We start from the raw sequence: 16,143 nt of genomic DNA, 5'->3' as shown, positions 1-16,143 counted from the left end.
GGATCATCAAGTTCCAACCCCACAGCCACAGGCAGGGACACCAACCTCTAGATCTGATACTAGACCAGGTTGCCCAGGGCTCCATCCAACCAGGTCTTGAATTCCTCCAGGAACAGATTATACAGTGTTAATTTTGTTCAGTGTAAGATTTGGGTTTGATAATTAGAGGCATCCACAAAATAGTACACTATTATTCGGAGAAGTGTAACCCAGTCCATACAAAGCCTAGAGCTATCACAGTATATCTTATTAAGCATTTTGTTTTGCTTTCTTTTGTCTTGTTTCCTTTTAGGTTCCAGCTGGGACTGGGCTATTAAAACAGCATTCTCAATCAGATAAATTCATAAGAACTTCCAGTCATGATCAGCTGTTGGCAGAAATGATGCAGTCTCATATGGTTAAAGATATGTGTTTGATTGGAGGAAAAGTAAGAATTAAAATTTCTCTTTTCCCTCCTTCCCCATGTTCCTTACAGTGTAATCTAGTTAAATTTTTTTAACTTTTTAGGGCTGTGGAAAAACAGTTATTGCTAAGGAGTTTGCTGATATACTAGGATACAGCATAGAACCTATCATGCTATATCAGGTAAGTAAACAATCTGCTGATGGTCGTGCTTTAAATATGATCCAAAATACAACACACAGGCAGGTCCTCTGTGTAAGGCAGTCTTTATATACAGCTGCAGCTTCTGTAATCAGGAATAATAATCACCAATATATGTTTTAAAATAAAGGATAGTAAAAATAGCTTTATGGTAAATATAGAGTGCTTTTTACTTTCTGTTATACTCATCTAAAATCTTGTCCTACTGCAGACCTGAACAGAGGGGGTAGTATGCAGCAATATAGATAGTTGGGTGTTATTACTTATAAGTTAGTCCTGGTAGTGCTTTACTTTCATTTTATTGGATTCACTGAGAATGTAGAAGAAAGATAGATAACTTAAATAAGCAAAATATAAGGAGAAGCATTCACTGTCTCTTTCTGTTAGCAACAGAGAATTGGCAAGTTGTTCTGTGATTTGACACAACTGAGTACCATAAAGAAAACAATGTCTTTCATAACTTCTCAGACTTTTCCTCTCCTGCCTTTTGGTCCTTCTGGCTTGTAATTGGTGCATTTTGTAGACCTTTTGTTTGTTTATCCCTATGCTTTTTGGTTAAGTTCTATATTCAAGAAGTTGGATCCTAGAAATATAGAATGAGGATTGGTATTCATATGTGATAAGTGCATATTACATTCAATTGCTATTAATGCTTCTCTTTTTTTTTTAGGTGCTATCAATCTTAGCCCAACTGTTGCTAATGTATTTAAATTTTGGCTGGGATCTTAGTATAGATGTGGCTTTAAAAATGAAACTGGGGAGACCTGTATGGTTTTTGTGAAGCTCGTAGGCAGCTGACCTAGCTGTCTTAGAATGACATTTAGAGATAAAATGAAAGGAAGAACTAGAGAAGTCATAAGGGCTTCCATGGGTTTTGCAGGTGGGAAGGGCTTTAAACTAGGTCTGAAGGGGGATGGGTGACAGTGAGCCTTCCCATGATAAGGTGTGGGATGGCATGGCTGTATTAGGACAGGGTGCTAGCAGGGATCTTGAAAGACCCGCTTCCTTGAGAGGTGCTGGCAACACTGCAGCAAGATCCTGTGATGATAAGGCAGTGGCTGCTGGGAAAGATGTTGGAACAGATCCTTGTGGAGACTATGCCAAGGCACATGGAAAACAGGGAGGTGATAGGGGAGAATTAGGGTAGCTTCACCAAGGGAAAATCCTGCTGACCAACCTTATGACCTTTTATGGTGGTGTCAGTGCATCAGTGGGCAAGAGAAGTCACTGATGTCATCTATCTGGACTTCAGTAAGGACATGACACCCCACAACATCCATACTGTAAGGGTATGGATTTGATTAGTGGACTGTTCAATGGACAAACAACTGGCTGCAGAATTGAACCCGGAGAGTGGTGGTCAGTGGCTCAGTGTCTGGATGGAGATCAGTGATGAGTAGTGTACCGCAGGAGCTGGTGCTGGGACTGATACTCTTTATTCATAAATTACATTGACGGTAAGGTTGAGTATATCCTCAACAAGTTTGCTGATAACACCAAGCTGTGTGATGCAGTCAATACAACAGAGTTAAGGGATGCCATCCAGAGGGATCTAGACAGGCTTATGCAGTGGGCCCAGGGTTTAACAAGTCCAAGTGCAAGGTCTTGCACCTGGGCTGAGACAGCATCCACTACCAGTACAAGCTGGGGGATGACAGGATTGAATGCAGCCCTGCCAAAAAAAAGGACCTGGGAATTCTGGTGGATGGGAAACTGGACATGAGTCAGCAATGCGCCCTCACAGCACAGAAAGTCAACTGTATCCTGGGCTGCATCAAAAGTAGAGTAGCCAGCAGGGAGGTGATCCTGCACCTCTGCTCTGCGCTGGTGAGGCCTCACCTGGAATACTGTGTCCAGATGTGGAGTTCTCAGTACAGGAGAGACATAGATCTGTCCCATAGAGGGCCACAAAATTGATTCAAGGGATGGGACACCTCTCCTATGAGGACAGGCTGAGAGAAAAAGGAGCATGGAGAAGGCTGCGAAGTAACCTGATAGCAGCCTTTCAGTATCCAAAAGGGAGCTACAGGAAAGAAGGGGACAGAATCTTTTGCAGGATCTGTGGTGACAAATGGTTTCAGGCATAAAGAGGGTGGATTTAGGTTATATATAAGGAAAAGATCTTTACAGTGAGGGTGGTGTGACACTGCGACAGGTTGTGCATGTCTCTGTTCATTGCAAAGTAGTTGGAGTAGATGACCTTTAAAGGTTCCTTCCAACTCTAAGGTTTCTCTGATTCTGTATTTCACATGTAAAATGTCTCAGAACATCTTAAAAGCCCTTGCAGGAAGCAAGACATAAAAAATGATTGAATGCAGCTGATCTATGCATCTTTTGATATATTTTAAGAATTCATTTGGTTTTTTTACACATCAGAAGCTTTGCACAGCAAAGTGATAACATAGTTTAATGACTGGAAAAATGTTAAATATTAATTCATGCAGTAATTGGGCAATGGAAGCTCTGAGAAGTTTGATAATGTATATTTAATAGATTTCACTATTTTTCTTTAAAAAGTATATATTTTATTTCCTGGGAGAGAGATCATGTTGTCCTAAATCCATTTCTAAAACGAAAGAGGTTCATGTAGTTCATGTTATTTTTTCCAGTCATTTCTACAGGCACACAGAAATTACATGGAGCACTTCTCTTTGGTCTGAAGAAGCAGCAATATTTTTCTTCAGGCCCTGTGAATAATTGTGTTCTTGGATGTTTACATATCGTGTTTACTTTTATTTTAAATATTTGCTTCATCCTTGTTTCCATTTGAAGTTGATATAAGGGCTTGAATAGTGTGAAGTCCTTAGCTCCCTATATTGTTTTCATGGAAATAAACTCTACAAGCTTTTATGTTGTGAGCTGAAAATCAAACATATCCAAATCAAAGGTTCCCAGACTTTTTAAGCGTATAGATAATTTCTTATGGTTTCTTGCTTCACGGAATGATTGCGGTTTACTTTGTGATCTCTGACATTTTTCATATTTCTGACTATATTCAGCACTAAGTAGGCAGATTCTTGATATTGGAAACTTAGATCCTGATTAGGAAAGGATTTGTTTTACAGTTTTCTTTGTGCATTTAAAGAGCAACAAATGAGCATCACAGTGTCCTAGGAATGGGAAGGACCCTCTGAAGGTCATGTAGTCCAGTCTCATATCTAAAGCAGGTTCCCTGGAGTAAATCCAGATGGGTTTTAAATATGTCCAGAGAAGGAGACATGACCATCTCTCTGGGTAGCCTGTTCCAGTGCTGTCATCTCAAAGTAAAGATGTACTTTTTCATGCTGTGAGGGGACTTCCTGGGTTCCAGTTTGTGCCAATTGCCTCTCATCCTGTGTCTGGGTACCACCAAAAGGAGCCTGGTTCCATCCTCTTGACACTCACCCTTCAGATATTTATAAGAGTTACAGTGGAATTTGGCATTGGCTGTAGCAAATTGCTATGTCCACAACAAGTGGCAAGGTGATTTAAATCATTTTAGGTGATATAATAAATGTGAATTTCTTTCTGTGCCCTGTGGCGCATGGATTAAGTTCGTACAATATTGTTGTGTCTACTTCTTCATGTTGATATTGTATCTAAAACATCTGCATGCATCCTAATATGATGTTAATTTTGGTCCTGGTAGGGAAAAAAGACCAAAATCAATACGTAGCATCTCTTGTGAGAAAGCTTCTGCAGGGGAAACAGAATGTGCACCTTTTTGTCCAATTTAGGATAAAAAATAGAACACTTCAGAAGGAAGTACTCAGCTTTAGCAATAAAATTAAAAGATGTAACCATTAGGCATGGTAAAAACTAACTGAAAGAGCCTGGCCCCATATAGCTGACACCCACCCTTTAGATATTTACACATGTTGATAAGATCCCCTCTCAGTCTTCTCTTCTGCAGGAAGCAGCAGCCAGCTGGTTTTTGTGTACCGTAGCTAGGGAACTTTTGCTTTTGATTGTTCAAAATAAAACATTTCACTTCTATTTTTATCTTTCCCTGTAAATTTTCAGGTGAAATAAAAAAAAGCAATATTCAAAGTGACGTTACAACAAATTTCCTGCAACTCGTTCCTCCTTCTCCTCATGCACAGCAAAACCAATCTTTTAAACACATCACTACCGTTTGTGTACCGTGTTGTTTTTGTTTCTAGGATTTCTTTTTTTATTTATTCATTTTTTTGCATGACCTCATGCTTCTTTCTAAACTCCTTCCAGTTCTTTGAGAATGATTAACAAAACGCAGGTCCAAATTGGCATGAATGCAGGAAGCATAGATTTTTCACCTTGTAGTTGCCAAGAACACGATTCGTGCAGAGAACCATAAAAACGGCTGATTTGGAGACTCTTATTGCTGTGGCTGCAAAGGGGAGGAAACAAGCATAGGGATTAATTCGTACCTTTCAGTTGTCCCCCCTCCAAAAGGAGGAATTTTTAGTGACAAGAGTATTATCATCATGGGACAGTCTGCCCAGGGGGGTTGTGGATTCTCCTTCTCTGGAGATATACAAGAGCTGCCTAAATGCCTACCTGTGCAGCCTGCTGTAGGAGGCCTGTTTTGCATGGGGGGTTGGACTCTATGATCTCTGGAGGTCCCTTCCAGCTCCTACAATTCTGTGATTCTGTGATCATGCATCTCATAACATTATACTTTTAATATTACATATTAGAAAATGATTTAGAGTAACGAAATAGAAGCAGTAAATCACTAAGCAGGAACTTTGCCATAGCAAACCTCATACTGAATTTGGGTAGGTGTTAATAAATGATGCTTCATTTGAACGTATCACTAAATGAACACAATTCAGTTGTTTAAATTATGTTATGAAGTTCATTTTTTAAGTGAAGTGTATTTTTTTTTCCTCATGTAAACAAAAGCTTATTTCTTAAATTGCTGGAACTACAGCTGTATAACATTATATACAACCTGCTGGACTCCTGATTAATTCCTGTTCTATATCATTTCACTCCTATAGGTGTGAAGTGTCCGAAGGCGTGTTAGGTGAATGCATTTGCTAACTACACAGTGCACAGTTCTGATGCAAGTCCTGAAAATACTTTCCTTTTATCTTTATGACCTTGCTTACAAATTGTTTTAGGCTGATTCTTTTATAGAGTACTAGAAGTGAGCAAACTGCATTAAAAAGCAGAAGGACGACAATAAAAATAATGGCAGTTGTTCTACATCTGAATGTGAGGTTTGGGTTATAAAATGGGGAAGCACTGAACGAACCGGACTTTGTCCTGTTATTTTAAGGCTTTTAAGGAAATTTAGAAAGAGGAAATGATTCAGGCCATATGACATAATGTGTTCTATTTTTATTCTTGAAAGTTCAAAAGGCTTATAGCTGTGAAGAGGACATATGCAAAAGCTGCAGCTACAATAGGAAATATTTTTTGTTGTCTGATTTTAGGTTAAGTTCTGTTCGCAGCGCAGCCTAAAGATAGAATTTCTTCTTTCAGGTCACAAAATAGCCATTATGTCTTTGTTGCCCCAGTGTGCATCTGTTGTAATGGAACAAAATACGTTGTTTTTGGAGGCTGTACTACATTTTGCCTTTGGTTGTGTTTTATTCCCTGTGTAGTACTTCGTGATACTCTGTGTACTTTTGATGTAACCAACAACAACCAGACTTTTGGTTTAGTTTCCCAGAGGTTATACTGGCAAGTCTGGTACTTGCACAGGCTGTGTGACACAGTGTCTATCTGTGTCGGTGTTATTTATAGGTTGCTCCAAAAGCGATGCCTCCTATTTATTTTTATGGAAGCTACAGTAGACACAAAGAGTACAATAACACTATTTGATAGAGCAAACTCTCAGCTAGAAAACTCTGTTTTTCAAAGTTGTTCCCACTGTTAGCAGAAATGCACCACCCACTGCCTCACTGTGCTGACATCTACTGTTCGGTCTCTATAAAGTTCAACAAGCATCAGTGAATGTTAGTGGGTGCCATTTTTTTCCATGTGAAGGAATTCAGTGATACACCTTTGTTTCATATGTACTTCCATGTCAGATGCCATTTTGTCAGACCATCTCTCAGCTGCTTTCTGTCACACAGCAACATAATCTAACAGAAATTGGGTGGGAAGGTTCAGTTTCTACTGTTGTGCCACCAACATTTGCTTCTGATATATGCGGCAACATAATAAAATAGAGGCATTACTTTCAGAGCAGTCCTCATAGTACTCTTTCATAGAATCATAGAATTACTCAGGTTGGAAAAGACCTCAAAGATCATCGAGTCCAACCGTAGCCTAACCATAGTACCCTAACTCTAACAACCCTCTGCTAAATCATATCCCTGAGCACCACATCCAAACGGCTCTTAAACACATCCAGGGATGGCGATTCAGCCACCTCCCCGGGGGAGCCTATTCCAGTGTTTAACTGCCCTTTCTGTGTTTCCTAACGTCCAACCTAAACTTGCCGTGGCTCAACTTGAGGCCATTTCCCCTTGTCCTGTCACCAGTGAGAAGAGACTTGCCCTGCTCTCACTGTAAGGACCTTTCAGGTACTGGAAGAGGTCGATAAGGTCTCCCCTCAGCCTCCTTTTCCCCAGACTAAACAGCCCCAGCTCCCTCAGCCTCTCCCAATAGGGTTGATTTTCCAAGCCCTTCACAGGCCTCGTTGCCCTTCTCTGGACCTGCTCCAAGTGCTTTCAAATAGTAATTGAAAAATTTCTTCTAATTTTCTTTGAGTGTAGTCCCAGGAAAAACAGAATGGAGTTTTCTAAGGAGAAAGCAGATACTTGTAGATGGATAAAATGCAGCATAACTATATTCTGATGAATTGGCACTTACAGGACATGACAGCTAGAGACCTGCTGCAGCAGAGGTATACTCTTCCTAATGGAGACACTGCATGGAGACCATCACCCCTTGTTACTGCGGCCCTGGAAGGAAAACTTGTTATTCTTGATGGCATTCATCGAATTAACCCTGGCACTCTAGCTGTATTGCAAAGGTCAGGATATGAGCACAGTTGTGTTGCATGCATGTGATCTGTTTGCTGAGCACATAAGTACTGATAAACTAAGGTTTTTCTGGTGAATATGACTTTGTAACTTCAACAGTACTGTAAAGATTAAGCTGGGTGTTGAAGCTCTGTGGAACATGTATCAGTCAATCTTTACATACTTGAAAGCAGAAGCAATTCTTTCAAGTTCTTTAGAAGTCTTTAATAGCACAGGAAATTTCAGTTCTTTGTAAAGACAGTGTGTAAGCCTGAACTGAGGAATGAATGAGATTTTACAGTAAACTTATGAAATCTGTACTTTAGTAATATTTGAAGAATGATCTGAAAATGCAAGATGCTGGAAAATAGTTTAAATATTTCTCATTATTTTCTATTGAAAGTAAGTAGGTTGACTAAGTGTCTTTATGCTGAAACTATTTACTTAGGCAAATTGCATAACCTTCACACCTGGAGTGCTATAACTTTTTCCAATGGACTGTACTGACTGAGTTACCTTTTTAAAAGAAAAGCATTAGTTGAAATAAGTGCTGCAAAAAGAAATCAGAGGCTGAATAAAGCTCGTTTGTTTTTACTTTCAAACAGGCTAATACATGACAGAGAACTGACCCTCTATGACGGCACCAGATTACTGAGGGCGGATAGGTATCAGAACTTAAAAGAGGAATTGAAGATCCCTGATGAGAAACTACAGGAAAGGTAAAGTGTTCACTTCGACTGCAGAATGCAAACACTACTTCATCCTGTAAAGCACTTAATGTCCTTTATTTTATTATTTTTTTAATGAAGATATCATGCAATTTCTGGTAGGGATGCATTTGCAATGTGCCACCTCTCCATATGTACCATTCACTCCCCTTTCTCTCAAGGGTCTTGCTAAATATGTTTTTTGTTCATTTGTTTTCCTTTAACCTCCTTCATAGTCAGTACTTTCAAAAAGTTGTTTATCTGGTTTTGTTCATTCTGTGTTGTTGTAGCTGTTGTTTTTTTTTTTTCCTCGTTCCCTTTTTTATCTAAAATACTACACCAATATTTTTGTTGTTATTGTCTATAAGATTTCATTTTAAGCCTTCCGTAGCATTTACTTATTTGAAAATAAGGTGTAGTCTAAGACTGCTTGCTGCTAGTTATCTACAGGCTGTTGAGTCTGTGCAGCCAGCTAGATGGGCATTTCCTGCATTTATATTGTCTGAGTAAAGAACAAAGAAATGTTTATAAGGATTTTATAAGTATTTTAAGCCCAGAATTTGTGAAGAGACTTCACATTCAATTTTGTACTTCAGTATAAAGTCTAGTTAATCACATTGTGCCATTTGTGTCTGCTTTAGAAGCACCAAAAGTCTTTTTTTGGGTGTTCCTCAGAAGAGTGTCCCTTTTGCCTTAGAATTACAGTGCATTGCTTTAATCTAGCTGACCTTTATTTTGCAATAGAATGCTTATTGTAAATTTTAAGCACTAAACGTTCTATTGGATTGATAATAGATTTTACCCTAAATAAAAGGTGTCTCTCATAACAATCCTGACCAGTATTTGATCTTACAAAAAGTAAAAAAAAATAAAAATCCCATCTCACTACATGGGTTCTCTCATATCTGGATGCTCAGTGTTCATCTAGCACCATCTTGGATACAGCTGAAACTCTTTGCCTCTTAATTAGCAAGGGACCTTTCTGCTGAGACATCCGCCTTCTGGTTGAAATGTTTCAACTTTATGCTGCATTGGCTCGGTCAGAGGGAATTAAGGTAAAGAAGTGCAAAAACCTGCCAGCTTCTTTGGTTTTGATATGGTCTTCTTCAGTGTCAGTGGGCCACTCATCTGTTCACAGGGTGCTGTTTGGGTCAGCCCTTAAAGAGATGGAGATGTTCCAGGACCTCATCTTGAACTTTTTGGTTTACCTTTCATCGACTCCCAGCTATTATGTCATTAGTTATTCTTTGATTCCAGTACTGCATTCCCTACTTCTCTTCTTCCTTTTCAACAGCAGTGACCTGTCACTGTAATCTCCGGTACCTTACAGTATTGCAGAGTGGCTATGCAGAACTAGGTGTTCTTTCCAGGCAGCTTCTCATCTAATGTTATTTTACTACTGACAGCTGGTTTAATCACAATGTAGATGCAAGCCATCCATCATTCACCTGTGTAGACTGTTTTGTGAAGGGAGCACATAGTACACTGTACCTTGAGTTTTATTTTAACAGATCATCTAGGACAGTTCTTGCTTCTAAATCATGTCGAGGAGATACTTTCCATTTTGATGAGAAATAGTGTGTATTTTGCTGTGCGTCAGGGGCCTCGTAGTGTCAGCTGATTCTGATGCAAAAGCCAGGCAAGGAGCTTTATTTATCCTGATTTTCTGAATTTAACTAAGATAATTTCAGTATAGTTGCTCTTTGAAATACACATTGTCATTCTTATTTCTACAGGGACTTAATCTGGGGTGTTTGCTGAGTGACATGTGAAGGCTACTGTTACTTTTCCAAAACAAAAGTTCCCTATGGAAAGCAGTGTCAAGTTTTATTTAAAACAGGATTATTTTCCTTTTTATTTTTTCTCCTAAATCTCACTCATTTAGTCCGAGGCTTCAGTTCTCATTTGTGTATTGGAAATCAATATACATTAAACTCGGAACCTAAAATTCATATTATACAGTTAATGAAATAAAATTTTTGCTTTGTTCTTAGCTTTTTAATTATCTACCCAATCTCACATATTAATGTAGTTCTTATGGGAAATCTTGGAAGAGGAAAACACATATTGAGAGGCATATCAGTGATACAGTGGGAAGCACATGACAGTTTTAAGTCTCTAAACAGTCAAATGGGGCCTGAATGAAACATCTGAAAGGAGATGAAAGAACAAGATAAAAGGAATATTTCCAAAGGACCAGAATTTGAAGGGAAGAAACCAAATGCTTCATTAGGAAATTATTAGACTGAGAGAGGGAAAAACCAGAATGTGAAGAACATGAGATGGAGACTAGAAGGGGGCTGTGGTGAAGAACTGATAGCTTACTCCTGTCTAGGAAAAACAGAGTCGTTGGGGTACATACTCTCTTTACTGTTCATGAGTGTTCTTGATTGTGGTGACTACTCATAATATGGCTTCGAGTTTCTCCTGTAGTACTTCTAGTCATTCATTAAATATAAAAACACCCTAAATGTTGCTCTCTAATGCCTCAATTTAAAACTCACTAATGAGGTGGATGGTGCTGTTGTACATATAAAATGTATAGAATCATATAGTAGAATTGTGAAATGGCTTGGGTTGGAAGGAACCTAAGGATCATCCAGTTACAACATCCCTGCCACAGACAGGATTGCCAACCACTAAATCAGGCACTAGATCATGATACTCAGGGCCTCATCCAACCTGATCTTGAACAGCCCCAGGGATGGAGCATCCACAACTTCCCTAAGCAGTTTGTGCCAGTGTCTCAGTATGCTCTCAGTGAAAAATTTACCCCAGACATCCAATCTAAATCTCTCCTCTTTTAATTTAAAACCATTCCCCCTTGCCTTATCACAATCTACCCGTGTAACAAGTTGATTTCCCTCTTGTTTATAAGCTCCATTTAAGCAGTAGAAGGCTGCAATGAGGTCTCCCTGGAGCCTTCTCTACTCCAGACAGAAAAAGCTCCTTTTCTTCAGCCTATCTTCAAAGGAATGTTGCTCCAGTCCTTTGATCATCTTCATGGCATTCTCTGGGCCCCAGGTCAACAAATTTCTTGATCTGGGTGACCTAGACTTGGATGTAGATCTCCAAATGGAGCATGTCTTTTGTAATGTAAAAGGGCAAGTGATCATGCTTTTTGGTAGATGACTAAGATTCAGATTCTCATCTGAATTCTGTTAACAAAATACTATTTCATGATAAGTCAAAGGAGTACTGCTCTTAACCAATGAGCTGAAACTTCTCCATGGATTCTTTAGTCTGTGTTTATAAAAGGATTTGAAACACCTGAAGATTATTCTGGGGAAAAATTGAGGTATTAATGAAGAATTTATTGTAGATCCCGTTGTCTGCACAGCAAGATGCTTTTCATGTTTCTATATGAAAATGTTTGATAGTAAAAATAATACAGTCATTTTCAACAGTTTTACTGCCTTTCATTTTTAATGTTTCAACACTTATAAAACGTGTGTAATTCATATGGGTAGTAAAATGGAAAGGAAATACAGAAGGGAGAAAAGTGTACCACCCAATGCTTGAAGTTAAATCATGTGGTTCTTTTTTATTTTAAAAAAGGGATGTTTTTTCTTCTCCCATTGTGGCCTAAGGAAAGTACATGTCTCTGTATATAGAATGTGAACAGTATTAAACTAAAGAATGTGAAAATGCTTTGACCATGGCAGGGTTGTTAGTAATGTCTAAGGGGAAGATATTTCTTAGTGCTCAAACTGTTTGGAAGTTTTGGTGATTTGAATGCTATTTTTTGTTAAGTTACTTTGTTTGTTTGCAACTGTGCTTTAAAGCAAGACTTCTGCCATAAGAGCTAATAAAATATATTGCTGTTTTAAATTATGTCAATTACTGACAGTGAGTTATATGTTTATTTCATTACATTGCTGTATCTATGATGTCTGCTAGCATTTGCCTGAGAAAGGCTTTGGACTGGTGAGTGCAATAGGTCTAGTTAGTATTTGTCCTCATTAGATTGTGGGATGATCCTTGGCCTATTGAATAACTAGCAGTAGGTATGGATGACTTTTTCTGTAGTCTTTTCTTGTGCCAGAGTTGTGTGGTAGAGGGAGCCAACAGTCCCAGTGAGATAATATTTGGTCACCTGGGGAAACAAGGTATTTTTGTTTATAACTTGGGGAGAAGAATGAAAAAAGCTGCCCCTGAGGAAGTGACTGATGGTCCTTAATGTTCTTCTACATAGAGGGAAATTATAACTGATGATGATTGGAAGATTCATATTCCTGAACAGACTCAGAGATAAGAGAAATTGTCTTCAACCACCATACACATCCAAGAATTTTGCATAGAATTTCTTATGCAGTCATCCATTACTGCAGTGAGCTGGTTGCTGTAAAGGTAGCATATGGCTTTTACAAGCAGTGAAGTGCTGGTTTGTATTAACAGGCATTCTTCTAACCTGCTGGTGTGGATGTACCCCACAGTGTACACACCTACATGATAAGTATCTGGTATGGTGAGCAGAAAGGTATCTACTATAAGGTAATCTGTGTATGTAAATAGGATTGTTCAGAAGCTAGAAGTTATTCATACATGCATACGTTTAATGCCTTGCAGACAGTGTATGATTTCCCACATGATTAGGCTGAAAGACAACAGATAGATGAGACAAATATAAAATGTGGCAGAAAATGCATTTTGCAGACAATGAAAATTTTTCGATTACTTCTTGTTTGCTCTTTTCTTTTTTCAGCTTGGTGGATTTCCTGGTACAGAAATTTACTAAATTGAGAATATAGTGAAATTCAATAAAAACAGCAAGGAAAGAAAAAATGGGTCATTTGTGGTCCTAATATTATAACAATTCCCAGCTCATAAAATTGTTGATGCTTTGATAGAAAGTGGGATTTATGAAGCTATGCTACAGGGAAAAAAAAAACCAAGCCCAGACTCGCTTTGCAGGGTGGCATTAGGAATGCAATTCTGCATTTTTATTTTTATTATTATTATTTTCTTTAGCTTCAGTTGCTTTGAACCATGTGTTGATAACAGGAAAATCTTTCCCTAAAATCACCCTGAGCAGACTGCACACTGATCCTCCTTGTCAAGGACGGTGGAGGTAATCCTTGGTTGGAATTAAATAGTGATGTCAAAAGGACATGGATATTAGTACAAGAGAGTGCTCTCTAGCTCTGTTATCAGTAAACATTTGATAGAAAAAGAAAGGAATGAGGATTTTCTCCACTAATCCAACAGCACCAAATCTTCCCACTGTGTTTGAGTTTCAGTGATTTAAAAAGTGTCATGTTTTTAGCAAGTTACATTTATTTGGCATTCATCTGCAAAGAACACAAGATGTCATAGATCTCTGTTTTATAAAGTATTACTCCGTATAGTATCTCCATATTCCTTTAGAGACCTGATCTGTAGTGCAACAGAATAACATAGAAGCTCATCAGTTGCTAACATGGAAACAGGGAACTTTCATAGCATTGCAGGATCATGTCTTTTGGGACATTTGGTTTAATAATGCACTTAGCTTGACATTTTTTTAGTATTTCAAACGTCATTCCAAATGATAGGTTTCTGAAGTAGCCATATAGTTTTATTCATGCTTAGGAACTGGAAAACTGCAGCTGAGGTGTTGTAATCTGTTCAAGTCAGAGAATCACAGAATGGTTTGTGTTGGAAGGGACATATAAGATCATTTAGTTCCAACCCTCTGCTATAGGGAGGGACACCTTCCTCTAGACCAGGTTGGTCACAGCCCCATCCAGCCTGGCCTTGAGTGATTCCAGGGAGGGGTCATCCACAGCCTCTAGAGAAGGTTGTTTAGAGGATACATCAGTGACTTCTAGCTGACATCCTGATGTTAACTTGGCCTGACTGTCCATCTCCTTTCTTCCAGCCTCTTTCATGTCTTTTTCCTGGTTGTCCCCACCAGGTTCTTTGAGTTAGACATTTACGTGGTTGTGATGCAAGAAAGATGTATTTCCTTTACAATGGAAAGCTGACTGCTTCTTGTGCTCTTACAGTATTACAGAAGGACTGGAATTGTCCTTGGAATTTAGGTGATTATGGAAGGGTGGTTGTTTTTCTTCTTAGTAATGGAGGGGAAAGGAAACATTTTCTTCTACAATAATGTTTGCTAATGTTCCCTGATCTTCTTTTATGCTTAGTGACAGTGACATTTCCATTGGTTCCTCTTTCATGTGATGTTTTCAGACATCTATTTCTATTTTTATCAGTCGGGGAGTAGCTACTAGGCTTATGGCTTTCAGCTAAGAATAACTCATGCCCAACCCCTGTGTTTACCTTTGATCAAGAGACTGTTTGCTACAATCGCTGTCATGTGTCACAGTCTTACTGTGCCAATTGCGCAGTTAGTTTCAATAATTTGTATTTAATGGTCTTATTCTGTCTTCAGATTTCCTTGCTTATGCTGTCATTTTCCCACTTGTCTACAGATGTTCTGATGTCAGATTTGGTAGCTTATATGAAAAATCACACATGGTAACAACCATGTCTAACTTTTCCAAGTTAACATCTTCTATTTTAATAAATGTACTGAAGAAGTAATCATTGAGAACAATTCTTGCGTAATTTGACTTTCGTGTCCAACTTTTAAGTCTGTTACCTCTAAAAATCATTTAGTTGTGCTGTTCAATGAGTACCAATACAGTCCAAATCCAAAGATGTGATAATGTTATGTAGATAAGAATGACAAAAGACGTGAAGGAGGCAAAACCACCCAAGACAGAGGCAGTGCTCTTCTACAGTTGTAACACAACTTCTGGAAGTTCTGTATTTAAGCTCGTATTGGTCACAGAAAGCTCATGTTATCTTCAGTGGAATGAAATATGCAGGCATTTAAGACTGTTTTTCACCCAATCCTGCAATATGAAATTTACACAATAAATAGTGGATGTCTTGCTATATGAAGCTGCAGTGGCACATAGGATGACATAGTTCAGAAAGAGATTAGACAAAGTTTTGGATAAAGAGACATCAAAGCAAATAAAGGTAAGCCCTTAAATCCCTTGAATGTATGATTGTAAGTGCTGGGAGAGGATGAGGGAAATAGGCTGACAATAGCAATCTCTCACATAAGTCTTGAGAAAGACTTATGTGCCTTCCCCAGGAAGCATCTCCAGCTGCCACCATCAGAGAAAGAACTTCTATGGATTGAAGGACTCAGTGGGGTGTTTATTAAATTCTTCTAAGTCTTAAGCAGCCATTTAAGGGACCTGTGTTCCCCCATGGTGACTTGAAAATGAGTCAAGGTCTGAAATATAACTAACTTTCAGGGATATTTTGGACTTAGGTGCATTAATCCAATCCTGAGAGACAAGGTGATTTTCCAGAGGCTTCAGCGAACATCAGTGTTGCTAAATCCAGCTCTTGGCATTATCTAGGCCAATCTCTACAGTGTCATCTTTTCTGTCAATCTAATTGAAGAACTGCAGGACTGTCTTTTTTAATAAAGTTGCATTGCAAATGATCTGAGTAGGTACTGTGATATGATTCAATAATACAATTCTTTTTTTTCATCTAGTGTAAAAAAGGTAAATTTGATATTTACTGCAGTCAGATAATGCATTTTATGAACTTTTTTTGGCAGGTCTATCTTTCCTATCCACCCCTCATTCAGAATAATCGTCCTAGCAGAACCTCCTGTCATTGGAAGTAGTACCCAACAGTGGCTTGGTCCAGAGTTTCTGACGTTGTTTCTTTTTCATCATGTTCGATCTTTAAGTAAGAATGAAGAAATTCAAGTGATTAAAGAAATGGTAAGTACGTTCAATATTTAAGGCTAATTATAGTTTGACTGGTTTGGGGTGTTTTACTATATGAAAATACTTTGCTGTTCCTCATGCTGTTTGAATGTAGCACAAATGGGACTTTATTTTCAAAATCTGTTTATCTATGAATGGTATTAG

The 16,143-nt window shown here is 38.5% G+C and overlaps 1 protein-coding gene across 1 annotated transcript in view; it reads left to right on the top strand.

Annotated features, from left to right (window-relative positions):
• The window catches only part of VWA8 (von Willebrand factor A domain containing 8), a 160,135-nt gene that overhangs the window by 42,395 nt on the left and 101,597 nt on the right, over positions 1–16,143 (top strand). Inside the window, exons 11-15 of the mRNA XM_085536105.1 lie at positions 293–427; positions 508–585; positions 7,395–7,555; positions 8,150–8,263; positions 15,825–15,993. Coding sequence (XP_085392231.1) covers positions 293–427; positions 508–585; positions 7,395–7,555; positions 8,150–8,263; positions 15,825–15,993 — 657 coding nt within the window. The remainder of the gene's footprint in view (positions 1–292; positions 428–507; positions 586–7,394; positions 7,556–8,149; positions 8,264–15,824; positions 15,994–16,143) is intronic.

This window comes from Coturnix japonica, chromosome 1 (assembly GCF_054131305.1).
Source record: "Coturnix japonica strain WE chromosome 1, WE-NBRP24, whole genome shotgun sequence".
In the NCBI taxonomy this organism is placed as follows: Eukaryota; Metazoa; Chordata; class Aves; order Galliformes; family Phasianidae; genus Coturnix; species Coturnix japonica.
This window is presented reverse-complemented; position numbering and strand designations above follow the sequence as displayed.